The sequence below is a fragment of the Pseudorca crassidens genome, chromosome 11 (genome assembly GCF_039906515.1).
Source record: "Pseudorca crassidens isolate mPseCra1 chromosome 11, mPseCra1.hap1, whole genome shotgun sequence".
Taxonomy (NCBI): Eukaryota; Metazoa; Chordata; class Mammalia; order Artiodactyla; family Delphinidae; genus Pseudorca; species Pseudorca crassidens.
In genome coordinates this window covers 21,484,192-21,497,870 of record NC_090306.1, presented here as the reverse complement: position 1 = coordinate 21,497,870, position 13,679 = coordinate 21,484,192, and the positions used below count along the sequence as shown (strand labels likewise).

General features: G+C 37.6%; 1 protein-coding gene across 4 annotated transcripts in view; it reads left to right on the top strand.

Annotated features, from left to right (window-relative positions):
- Positions 1–13,679, top strand: part of ITPR2 (inositol 1,4,5-trisphosphate receptor type 2) — a 533,444-nt gene that overhangs the window by 304,093 nt on the left and 215,672 nt on the right. For all 4 annotated transcript variants that reach the window (XM_067695972.1, XM_067695968.1, XM_067695971.1 and 1 more), the window contains 2 exons: positions 490–632; positions 5,406–5,514. In XM_067695972.1, coding sequence (XP_067552073.1) covers positions 490–632; positions 5,406–5,514 — 252 coding nt within the window. The remainder of the gene's footprint in view (positions 1–489; positions 633–5,405; positions 5,515–13,679) is intronic.

The following is a 13,679-nucleotide window of genomic DNA, read 5'->3' as shown; positions in this document are numbered from 1 at the left end:
TACTATTAAGTGCCATTGAACCCTTGTACAGTACTACTGCTGGTTCAGATAATACGTCAAGGAATTTTCCCGTTGGAAGAAATGGTTAGTCCCGGATGACCAATGACATATATGAAGTCTTTTTTAGCTGTTTGCTGAGCATACCCCAGTTTGATGAATACCTGCATCGTCTCTATTGCAATCTTAAACACTGCAGTGCTTGTAACAGTGGCTTTACTGACTTATCATCTTGTCTGTACATCCTTAGAAATCATATAGCTACCCACCCCTCCCTTATAGTATAAATGAAAAAGGAGACTCAAACAGTTTTCATACGGAAAACCAGCCTATACTTAAAGCACAGACGTTTGGTACCATGGGAAGTAGGGTGCCTCTTCTCTGAAATTCCCACATCTCATTCCTGGTTAGTATTCTTAAGGTTGTCCTGTCTTCAAAGGATGAAATCCGAGTTAGGTCTTTACATGGTCTCTCTTCTGCTTTATTCCTTAGGATGTAGTGGCGTCCTTGGAGCAACAGTTCAGTCCGATGATGCAGGCTGAATTCTCTGTGTTGGTTGATGTGCTGTACAGTCCAGAGCTACTGTTTCCTGAGGGGAGCGATGCAAGAATAAGATGCGGTGCTTTCATGTCCAAGTAAGTGCGTACAGCCTGAGACGCTGCAGGTGCTGCTCCACGGAGCTGGCCTCTGACGTCCCTGCTTTTTACTCTGCTGATGCCTAATGACAGTTCGCAGAGCATGTAAAAGGTCTAAAATCCGTGTTAAAATATACCTCCAAAAAATTAGTCTGATTCAACAGAAATTCTGTTTTGGTGACGTTCAACTTACATTTATTAATATTTGCTGAAAATGAAATGTCATTATTGGGCACAAAATATCACGTAAAAGAGTATCTTGGTTCTGATTCCTTTCTATAACTGTATGGTGTGAAGTTTTAAAAGATTCCTGTTTAAAGTCACTGATTTTCATTAACAGAGAGAGGAAGGAAAGGGTAGTAGCATTTATTGAGGCCTTCCTATGTGCACTGTTATCCTGTGTGTGTTATCTAACCTGCACAAGTGCTCTGCGAGGTTGAGCCTCATTTTAGAGATGAGAAAGCTGGGGCCCAGGCATGCTTCGGGGAAGAGCTGTTAAGTCTCCACCCAGCACCTCCCATGATGCCTTGATGATCCTCATCTGTAGCTTTCTCATTTACGTATTTCTCTCAGCATTTCTGTGGTATTGTCAGGTCTATTAGAGTAGATGTGTTAATCGTAGCATATTTTCATTTTAATGGTAAAGGAACAATTCTTAAGGAAATAAAAGCAGTTGTGAGAAAAAGTGTAAGTAGCTCCAGAAAGAAAAGACAGACCTTAATGTTGAGGACCCTTGGCTGAGTGATTTGCGCAAGTAATTACACGTAGACTCAAGATGGCCAGTCAGAGGTGCTCGGTCACCTTGGGGAGAGTATCTGGATGGAGAGTCAGAAGAGGCTTTCAACCCTCTTGACCATTATCCATCACAGCCTGTTCCTGTGCGGTTGAGGATACAACTGAAATGGTCTCAAAACCTCCTCTGTTGACATACTGAGGGCGAAACTGAAGGTTGTGGAGACACAAGAAGTATGTTCTTTCTTTTACCAGTTACAGCTGGGATTTGGGGAGAGAAAACAAGGTATGGGGTGCAAAGAACTGACTGCAGGGGTCATGTTGAAGAATAGGTGGGTTTCTGTATTATGGCCAGAATCACGGATTCTTGGCTTTTGATTGCTATGACTTAAGGGGCCTGGGAAGAATGGGTTTGTCTGGACATTGGCCAGACTTCTAATAAGAATTTTTAAATGAAGAGGTCCAGAGTGTCTGCAAAACTGATGATGGTGGAAGCCATTGGGAAAAAAAAATAAGTAGAGATATTGCCTAGTATAAAAATAGGGTCTTTGACAAATATACTTAACCTCCCATGAATAGGTATCAGTGTATAGAATATAGGTTAAAAAGTGGGTAATAAGCCTGAGAATTTTAACTCCAGTATATTCATATGATACTATAGCTATATCCCAGAGACTTGATAGTTTAGACAAGTGATTGGCAAACTCTGGCTCCCAGGTCATTGATCATTTTTGCAAAGAAAGTTTTGTTGAAACACAGCCACACACATTTATTTACATGTTGTCATCTATGGCAGCTTTCATACTATTGTAGAAGAACCCACTAGTTGCCTAGTCTGCATGGCCTACAGAGCCTAAACTATTAATATTTACTGTTTGGCCCTTTAGAACAAGAGTTTGCTGATTGAGTGTCAAGAATTAGAGTGTCAATACAGTAGCTGCTAACTATCCATGGCTACTTAAATGAACGTTTAAATTAATTAAATAAAAATAAAATATTTAGTTCCTCAGTTACATTTGCCACATTTTAAGTACTCAATAGCCATATGTAGCTAGTGGCCAACAACTAAGACAGCCCAGATACAGGATATTTTAATTATCACAGAAAAAGTTCTGTTGGACAGCACTCGTCTAGAACGTAAAGATATAGGTCTATATGAAGGTAATATAAAGTAACTCAGAATATCAAGAAAATATTGACCTGTGCTGAAGATGAAGCAAATCTGTTGCAATATTAGGTAAATTCAAAGGACAGAAGCAGAGTGATATGATAATGGGAATATATCACAGGTCCTACACCCAGGTGGAGGAAGAGGGTGTCACACATAGTGTAGTGGTTAGAGAAAAGATTTTTGTTCTGTTGTATGTGTGTGATCGTAGTATGGCCAGAGGCTCAGGGATATCTGTTTACTTACTCCTTCCTTAATTCTGGGAAGAACCAAGAGTTTTATTTGCAAAGATATCTATTAAAATTAGAGTCCAACTTCATTAATTGCTGTAGACCTTAAGTGGGCCTCCTGACTTCCTCAAATGAATTTAATTCCTGGAACTTGTTGAGTCAGATGTGTCTGCAGGAGAATGCGAGGGCTAAACCCCAGGAAAGGACCAGATTTCACCTAGAGTAAGAGAGAAGAGAAGAGGTCATTGTGGGTGTTAGCTTTTATGGTGGCTGCTTATAGTTCATTCATATCAGCACTCACTCCTCTCTTATGAAGGAAGAAGCTCTGTTTCCCAAACTGTGGTATGTGACTTGTGGAGAAGAGGCAACTGTTAATTTTAAAAAATGAATTAGGAAAGAATACGGAATATCAGAGTGCATCTTATAGAGTAAAGATAACTTTTGCATTAGTTTTACAAATACACTCACAGACATGTATTTGCACGGTGGGGTTCATAGAAAAAAGTATTTGAAAGTCACCTGATCGAACTCAACCAAACATTATATGATAGACGAATACCTGTGTAAATCCCGAGCAAGTGTTCATTCATTCCCACTGATATTTTCAGATGGTTAGTGAATTAAATATTTTATCTAAAGAAAAGTTAAAGAAAATGGAAATAGCCTAAGAGAGAAAAAAAATCAAAAGAAATGTACAGTGTCCATCAAATGATTTTCATATCTTTTAAAGACTATATCGTGTGGGAAAAAAAAGACTAAATAGCTGAGGTTTTAGAGAGGCAGGTTTTTTTTTTTCTTGTCAGGAGAACTTTAGAACAATTATTGTGCCTGACCACATGGACATATAGCACCCTGCCCAGATGTAACATGTCTGAAAGGAAATCACTGTTCCTTCACAGTGTGAAATAGGTGTCATTTAAAAGTATCATATTCCATCTACTGACCCAACTCACCCATTTCAGGCATCTGTGATTTCCCTTCCCTCTCTTCTTCCACTTTCTGTATGTCGTCGTTTGCCAGGTCTTGGCTATTTTGTTTCAATATTGCCTTTGGTATCCTTACCCCGTCACATGCCCTGTTCATCTCTTGCTTGTTCTCACTCTTCTGTGCCCTTGTTCCCACCTCCATCTGACGTATCTTTGTCACAGGCAGGCAGGGCCATACAAGTCCTTTAACACAGTGGTTCCCCATTTTCTACAGCGTAAATTCCAGACTCTTTAGCACAATATTCCCAGATCCTTCTTTTCAGGCTGCACCTCTTACACTCTCCTCTTCCATGTCTTTAAGTGTCAGCTGGCAGTTGGAGGACTTATTCCCTGGACGTGCCATCAGCTTTCTGTATCTGCCCTTTGTTCATTTCCTTTGCGAGGATGCCTTTTCTCTGCACTCTTCCCTGCCAGGTGAAATCTGTACAGTTAAGTGTTACCTTGTCACCGAAACCTTCTCTGATCAGCCCTAAGCAGCTCCCCCAACAGAATATAATTGTTTCTTTGTCCAGTTTATGGCATTTGCCACTGCCTCTGCTACAGCACTTACCGTGTCACATAAGAGGCAGCTCTGTACAACCTAGCGTGTGTCAGGACTCTTCATCAGTGAACTGTCCTGTCTCCACAAAGTGGTGCTTCAGAATTTTGGCTCTGAAGTCAGATGGTCCTGGGGTCTATTTCCAGATCCCACCACTGAACAACTGTGTAACCAGAGGCAAGTTACTTTCTCTCTTTGGGGCTCTGTTTTCTCATGAGCAAAATTAGCCTGATAATAGAAACTATTACATTAGCTTGCTGTGAGGATGAATGGAGAAAATCCAGGGGAGGTCCTCATACTTCACCCTGAGAGCTGATAAGCACTCCTGGACATTATCTAGCGAAAGCTCACTTTTCCTCAGGGCTCTGTCCCTCAGGACTCCTGTTATGTCACTGAAATCAGATCATTCCGTTGTATTCTACATCGTTTTGTTTTTCTAGGAGGACACATCTCACAGGGTCATTTTGAGAACCAGCTTTTTAACAACATGAGCTATATGTGCTAAGCTGTAAATTCGGATTCTGAACGTCTTACTTGATTCTGAATTTTTGGAGAGTTATAGAACTGTGATCTGCAAACTTTTCTCTTGACAGAGCACCAGTGCAGAAGTCACCACTGTAAAATTAATTAGAGTCTTTGCCCAAATTATAGCAAAAATAGTAAATGGGTAGACTGTGTTGATGTTCCTTTTTTTTTTTTTTTATTCTAATCACAAAAACTGCCTGTTTCTACCAAGCCCTAGCAGTGAAACACAGCAATTATTATTAATGGAAACTGGAAAGCAGCCCATTAATGCTAAGGTTCCAAAGTTGTATACTGCTACTCTACTATACAGTTAATGTGATATAGTACATAGAAAATAATATAGTATGACATAATATAATAAAATGTAATATACTGCAGATATTCATGTGCACTGGGATAAACTGACTGTAAAACAAAGGTTGTATAATACAAAGCTTATAAGCTGGAGTATAATTTTAAAACTTCGACAACATGTATCTGGCTTACTTTATACTCTCAAATAATAGTGTGATTTTTTTTCCTCTAGCATATGATGTTAGTATATAGCTTGAAGAGAAACCACTGTCCTATTAAAGTTTAATGTTTTCTTTTAAGGTTGATCAATCATACAAAGAAACTGATGGAGAAAGAAGAAAAATTGTGCATTAAAATTCTTCAAACTTTACGAGAAATGCTAGAGAAGAAAGACAGCTTTGTGGAAGAGGTATTTAAAATTTTTTCTTAGTATTTGAAAATAAAATAGAATTTCTAGAATATTATAATGAATGAATTACAATAGGCTATTATATAATTCCTTGCATTACGTATTAATGGTGTCGTGTACTTAGATGAATTAGATAATTTGAATTTTTATGCTATTCAACTCTCATGTCTGCTTTGATTTGAGAAGGAACTAAGATTAGAATGGCCCAAGTATTTGGTTTATTTTTTATCATATTTTATCTTGATTATGTATATTTTCCTCATATAACATCAACAGACCAAGTAAATTTTTTTAACAATGAGCGACTGAGATGCGTTATTAAGATTCTGTATAAAGTTCTGCTGCGTATTGAAATGGTCTCTGCATTTTGGAATATGTTGATTTTTCATTGTAAATATATGTTCATGTCATTTTCTATAATATTATGCCAAGTATTATAAAATAATACTTTTTAAAATAAATGCAACTGTAAGTTTCTATTCTTAACTGTATTAATGTAAGTATTGCACAGATGACTTTTCAGGGAATATCAACTTATAGATAATAATTGTCAGTCTGTTATTAAAAATGACAGCTCAGTTGCTCATTAAGAGATAGCTAGCAGCATGTTTAATACCCAAGATGATACACTTAAATATAAAATATATATCTAGTGTAGGTTTTTTTAGCTAGCTACCTTTACCCTTTACTTTTATGCTAGGTATCAAACATAATTTGTACCATGCTCCTTAATAATTTTTTTGGTCTGTTTCTGTAAATACTAATCATCTGCTGTGTTTAAAATTGGAAGGATTTTATTTTTATTTATTCATTTATGTATATGCTATCTAATTCCAAAAAGATTGTAGTGGTAGGGGTTTTTTTAAAAAAGTATTCTTGTAGAAAAGAAATACAGTGGAATCTTGGATATTAATAGAAGGGGCATAGCTTTAAAATACAGCATCTGAATCAGATGTTTCTTCAGTAATCAAAATGACTTCAGCTTTGTGTTAGTTCATTTAATCTATATTTGAGAAACATCAAAATACAGGTGAGGTGGTCAGTGCAGTTTTAGCAAACGTTTCTGTGACATAGAACTCAAGAAATATGCTTATAAGTTTGAGTATATGGTATCCTTTAAAAAAATGGTACATAGAGTTCCTTGGGACTTTTTGTTGTTTTTCTTTGGTTCCTCAAAATATTGCTGTAGATTGTTTGATTTTGGCTGACGTACTAGATCCTAAAGGTAGAAAAATGGGATCATATAAATTTTTGACAGAAGAGTGAGGTTTATGATAAGTAACTTGTGCTTATCAGGAGATACATAATAAGCCTTCCAATTTTATATAATAGATTATTATTGAATTTCTCTAAAGGAAAATAGGGAAGAAATCAAGTAACATTTTACTCTGACTAGTCAAGAGTATTTCAGCAAATCTCCCAAACCACCCTAAAATAAATCATGCTGGCAACTGTTTCTCCTTTCCATTCCCAGGGCTGTCACTAGTTCAGGCTTTCATTTCCTCTTGTCTAGAAAACTCCAATAGCCCAGCTCCCTGAGACCTCCTGAAGGGAGGCAGGGCTGCTGTTTTCATAACTCCAAGGACACCATTCCCATCACGCATAATATGCATGGCACCCTTAGGACACGGTCCTCAGGGAAAGGGTCAGACGAGAAGGGCTATTGGGGCTCATTCACTCAGCTCACACACACTGTGAGCAACTATTAAGTGCCGGTTCTTGTGCCTGGGCACTGGGGAGAAGGTGGCGAATGGCACGGCTTGCTAAGGGCCACCACGGGGTACATTTCACATGCTAGTGGACTCCGGTCACAATCTGCAGAGATCACGAGAGCCTTTCAGGAACCTTCAGGGGCTCTGCACTGCCTTGGTGTTCCAGGCTCTCCATGGTGCCCCCTATGCTTCCCCCCACCCTTCCTCATCCATTAACCTCTCAAAATCTGTGCCACTCAGTGTGCCTGCAGTGTCCCTCAGGCTTTCCCTCTACTGAGGCTTGCTACATCCGGAATCAGGATTGTTAAAGTCCAAACAAGCCTCAGTATCCCTAGTGTTATCTTTGTGAAGGAGCTAATGAGGAGCACTTATCAATTGTTTTTGCCAGAGGTGACTACTTTCTCAATAGAATTAGCAAAATACTTTGTACCTCTCTTTTAAGACACTGCATCTTTAGTTCAAGTTCCTTGTTTTATAGATGACGTCACTGAGACCAGAGAGGTTATGTGATTTGCTCAAGGTCACACGGCAGTGTCAGAACCAGGGCTTAAATTGGAACTCCTTCCTCTCTGCCTAATCTTATTTATTAGATCACAGCCAACTTTTACAAATGGTGTATATCACTATTAAGAAAGGTTAATATATTTTGTCCAGCATGTTTAGAGGTCCAGATTTTAAGTCATAGGCAGGCGGAACATAGCAGAATATAATATCCAAAATAGATAAAGGTTTAGAAAACCTCTAAGAAAATATTAAAGAATATGGAAGTGTAGTCATTAACTTAGAAAGAAAAACCTGAAAGAGACTTATAAGTATCATTTCTTAATTTCCATGTTTACTAAAGACAGAGTAAGAAAAAAATTTTTAGCTGAAAGAATTCTACATCTTAGACAACTTTTTCATTCTAAATGTTTTAGAATGAGAAGCATTTCTACTAGTGGAAGGAGAAGACGTTTTTCCCCCCCAAGAAATTTTTTTAAAAAGCATATTAGATCCAGAATGATTCAAATACCTATGCTGGGAAAGAGACAGGCCTGGACGATCTCTACATGTTGTCAGTTGGCCCGTCTTACACAGCTGGTGTTCCGTTATCCGTGCCAGTGGAGGGGATCTAAAGGACTCGCCAGTCTGGGGGAAATGGGTTTGGGAAACAGATTCAGAAACTGGTCAAAGCTATTATTTTACAACTTATCGTGTATTCTCAGAAAAAAATTGTGAATATCAGTCCTGGGATAACAGGTGGTTGTGCTTTCATGATCATATTAGTTTCCTATTTATCAGAAAGTTAATGGTTTGCAACCCACATGTTTATTATCTTATGGCTTTGGAGGTTGAAGTTTAAAATCAAGGTGTCGATTGCGTTCTTTCTGGAGACTCTAGGAGAAAATTCGTTTCTTTGCCTTTTTTAGCTTCTAGAGGCCTCCTGTGCTCCTTGGCTCATGGCTTCTCCCTCCATCTTCAAAGCCAGCAGCAGTAGTATCTTCAACTCCCCCTCTCCCCGCGCTCTCTCTCTCTCTCTCTCTCTCACACACACACACACACACACACAGTCTCCATTGTCACATCCCCTTCTCTTACTCTGACCCTCCTGGCTCCCTCTTACGAGGACACTTGTGATTACATAGGAACCACCTAGATAATTCAGTATAACCTCCCCATCGAAAGATCCTTAACTGAATCACATCTGCAAAATTCACTTGCTGTGTAAGGTAACATTCTCAGGTTCTGGTTGGTTAGGGCATAGACATCTTTGGGGAGGGCCATTCTCCAGTCTATCACAATGATCCTTTTACTGACACTGAGAAATGGCATGTAGAATGTAGATGGAGAGCTTACCTGTGGCTGATTAAAATGTAGGGCAGTTTACATGTGAATGAATATGACAAAAATGCTTTGAATGTATAGCACTTTGCTGTTTTCAAAGTATTTTAAAATATTTTGCTACCTTTCAACAGTTCTAGGAAGTATACAGAGCAGGCAGTGTTATCTCCAGGTTTGTAATGTGGAGGGACTCAAGAGAACTGAATTGCATTGTTACATACATTACCTAATACCTGGTTGTCTAACGCTTAATCAACTGGATTTCTTCTGTCTGTGTATCGAAGCATTCCCAAGAGATATCTCAGAATTAAAACAGAAAACTCACACCAGGGTTTTTCACACAAGCTGTCCAAATACTACATTTGAGACTTCACTTATTTAAATTTAAAATCTTACCTTAAAAGAAAATCTCCATTTTCATTTTTGTTAATTTGGTCTCTGATACTGGAAGTTGTGTGTGTGTATATGTGTGTGTGTCTGTGTATAGCTGGTGCAAATTTAAAAATAGAGCAATGAAGCAAGTTTGCTTCATGGTTGAAACATATCCTTAAAGCAATTTGCGACTTTGAGACCGAGTTTTCTGATTTTATTAGCCTTCTATGTATGATATATTAAGGAAAATCATTATGTAACTACGTTTTATCTGGTATTTAGTCTACCTTAAAAACATTTACAATTTGTAATCCCTTTGATTACAATTCCTAAATTAATTTTACTTAATATTCTTCCTTGCTTTCGTGTTCCTTTGCACCAAAAGGATGAGAGAGAAGATGTGGGTGGCAATATCTTGAAGATTGCTAAGAGTAGTATAAGTAAATGAAAATTGAATTTTCTATTAGGCATGTCTGTGTGAAATCCAGTGATCACCTCTGTACTGTTTGTTATAAGTTACAGTACTTATTTTTATTGAAGGTTAAAACATGAAAATTGTATACTGAAAGTCCCGAAGGGGGAAAGTTAGCTAAGTTTTATAAAAATTTTATAAAGTTTTGTTTGTTTAGGCGATTCTGGTAGAAAAGCAAAAAGTTACAAAGGATATATATAACTCTACCTTGGACGCTCAGTGTTCCTTTGGGATGGGTTCTGTTTGACAGGCTCCTTTAAGGTAACAACAGCAGGCACGTTTATTTGCATTTAAAAAAAAATATGTATGTTGGAAAATGTGGGCGGGGAAAGAGAAGAGAAGGAATGTTTTTAAAATGGCTTTAAGGCAGTATGATTTCTAATGTTCTCCATCCTCAGCGCCATGCTGTTTTACTCTTATTTCTGTGACTCTCTACCACAAAATAGAAAGACCTGTTAGGACGCGTGTGCTGCTCAACAGTGTGGCTTAATTATAGCATCACACCTTAGGTTTGTGTACTTCGAGGTATTTTAGGTCCAGATCTGAGTAAGGGTTCACCTGAGGTGGTCAGGAGATAGAAGGAGCTGAGTGGATTGGATAGAGGTGGGCTGGTGGAAGGTGGAGCAGGAAATAGGAAGGACTTGGTTCAATGGATTGGTTTGGTTTTAAGGATTTTTTTGGGGGGGAGGGGGTCAGTTTTCTTCACCTTACACTCTTCAGTATATAATTCTATTAAGATTTATAGAGCATTACAAACTATTCCCTCTCATAAAAAGGGAGAAATATATAAATCATAAATATTAAAGATGTCTATAAGATATGATCCTGAATATATAAAATTCGTAGTTTCTGTGCTGTAGAATTCGAAAAGATAATGAGTACTGAAAATATTCCCTGGTAGCCTGTGGAACTGGTGATTTACGGTCTCTTTCCTTACATTGCAGTCAAAGAAGTTGACCTATTTAGAATGCCAATCATAATTTCCCCTGTGAATATATTCCTGTCTACTCGTAAGTTACACTGACAATACATGTAATCTACAGGATGAAAAAGATGTTTAGTCAAGTTCAATATTCTTAAAATGTTCAGGTTTGAAGAGCCATATATCCTTGGAATGTTATTGCAAAGGGATCTAGAAATCACCTCTACTCCCGTGTAGTTTTGTGCTCTGGTGTTTATAAAGTAATGATAGCTAGCATTTATTGGGAGCTTCCTGAAAATTAGATACTCTTCCTCTTTATATTATTTAATCTTTAACTCTTTGTCATAGGTAGTATTATATCTCTCTTTTACTGATGAAGAAACTGAGGTATAGAGTTTGAGGTCACACATCTAGTGGGTGAAGAGAGCTGGTATCCCACCCAAACATTTTGGCTCCTGAGGTCTTAACTCGCATGTTAGAGCCAAACAGATGATACGACTTAAAATCACACCTCTTCTGTTTTCTCAGATATTCAACTAAATAAAATGAAAAATTCTTTAGTTTTGTTCTTGATAAAATTTGTATGCGTGAGTACTGGAAAGCCTAAGCCATTTATTCAGTGAGCTGCTAAGGAAAGGCTTGAAGATTTTAGACTGAGCTGTGAGGGAACAACATGATGCAAGAGCTGTGCAGATTTTTAAGATTTATTTTTACAGACCTACAGATCAATATCCGAGCTCCCCAAGACCCACCCTGTGATCATGGTCTGAGTTGCTAGTAGCCTGAATATTATATATAAAAGTTCTAAACAATGCTTTATAAGATGACATGGTAGATAGCCCCTTGTGGAAATGTGGCATTCAGCAAACAGCATAGCATCTGATTGAGAGCTGTGATCTTTATGAATGCCCAGGTGGGGTAGGTGATATTTACACGTTGAACAGTGCAGGCAGACAGAGGCTTCTTGATTTGAAAGTTGGTATGTGGATTGATATGGAATAAAGATCTTTAAGAAATGATGCCTTGAGTTATTTTTTAAATATCTTCCATCTTTTAACTCAAAAACTTACTGTCAGCTGAGTTAACTAGATTTTATTGTTTTCCTCAGCGGGAAAAAAATCACTGTAGTTAATCTTTTATTTCTGATTTTGAGGAGCAGCAAAAAGAATGTCAGATATATACCAAGGAACTTAACTCCTTCATCAAATACGCAGACTTCTCAGTCCCGACAGTAATCACATTCTTGCAAATTTGTAAATTGTATCAAGCTCCTCTTATTGTAAGAGTCTGTGCGGAATCATTCACCTTCTGTGCATGCACTCATTTCACTTTTTAGGAGGCAGATAAACAGATTTAAGTAGAATTGTTGTACAGAGTGCACTGTGGCTTAAGAATTTGATAATAACTGTTTTGCTAAGGGAAAATTAATTTCAGTTTTAGCATCAGCTGCATTTTGTAGAATTTTTTAAAAGATACATTTTAGAGGTGAGTACAGTTTTTCCCGTATGTTCTAATGTGTTTTTTTTTAAACTAGATACAATAAGTGCTGTTGCAAACCTTTTGTACTACCATTCCTGTATTGTGAATGCGTGAGTGTGTGCGTATATGTGTGTATTGTGTTTTAACTAGGTAACTAAATGTGAAATTATGTTGATGTCTCCTTACAGTAAGAGATCTGTTTTAGAAATATAATTGGTATACTCTTCCACTTTGGAATTTTTATTTTATATTTTTATCTGGGCAAAAAGACTTTGACCATTCAGGTGGGCACAAAGGAAATAATTACGTTTAGAAATTTACTCTTTAGTTGCTGAGCTGGCTTGGTCGCTTGTTAGGCCATTCAAAGTGATACGTTTATCAGATTTACTAAAGCCATTGTAACCTCATTATTACAAAAATTATGAAGTTCTTAATTACGTCTTGCCTTTACTCTCCCACTTAAAAATCTGACATAATAACATCACTGCCTCAATGATTTTTGAGATATGCTTTGATTCTGTAGAGATCAGTGACTAAAAGATCATGTTGAAAATATTATGAATACTCAAAAATTAGCCAACTATTTATTGCCTCCAGTAAGACACTTGGTAGTTAATGACTGTAGGTGAAAAATGGTATTGTGATTAAAAAATAAACATGGATAATATAAAAAGTAAAAAAAAGTATAAGAAAAGAATAAAAGAAAAGACACTAAAATTAATATATTACTAAACTATCGTGTTAGTTATTTCTACCTAAATCTAACCTAAACTCTTTTTCAGGATGCATTCATGATCAGTTTCTTTTAACTCCATATTATTCTAGTTTGTAATCATTTCAGCACTTACAAAATCATGTCTGTCTTGTTAGTACACTAACAAGACCTTTTATTGTCCTGCCTTCTGAAGGATTTCTTTGGTGTGTGTTGTTATTTTAAATAAATTAGAAACTCCTTGAGGATGGGTCTGATACATGCGCTGCAGAAATGCACAGGCGGCCTTTCAGAGCTGAGATTCTGTAAAGGTCTAGTTCTGTATTTTCTCTCCAGCCCCACTCCACACGCCATACGTGTTGTACTATTGAGGGCAGAGGTGGGCAATCTTATTCGCTGCAGTGTTCCCCATGGCTGGCACTGTGCCCTGCACACAATCATTGCTCAATAAGTGTTTGTGGACTGACTAATTTATACATAGTAGCAATAAATGTTAGTGACTGTCTGCTAGTACAGCACATTGCCCTTCACTAGTCATATCCAAGAAGCGGGTTCTAGAAGTATCACTTCAGTTCTACTTTGCATCTCTTTGTAACCCAGGACGTGGTAGGTTTCTTGGTACTTGGCACGCCTGCAGAGTTGGGCCAGCTGCAGGGAGAGCTACATACAGCATTG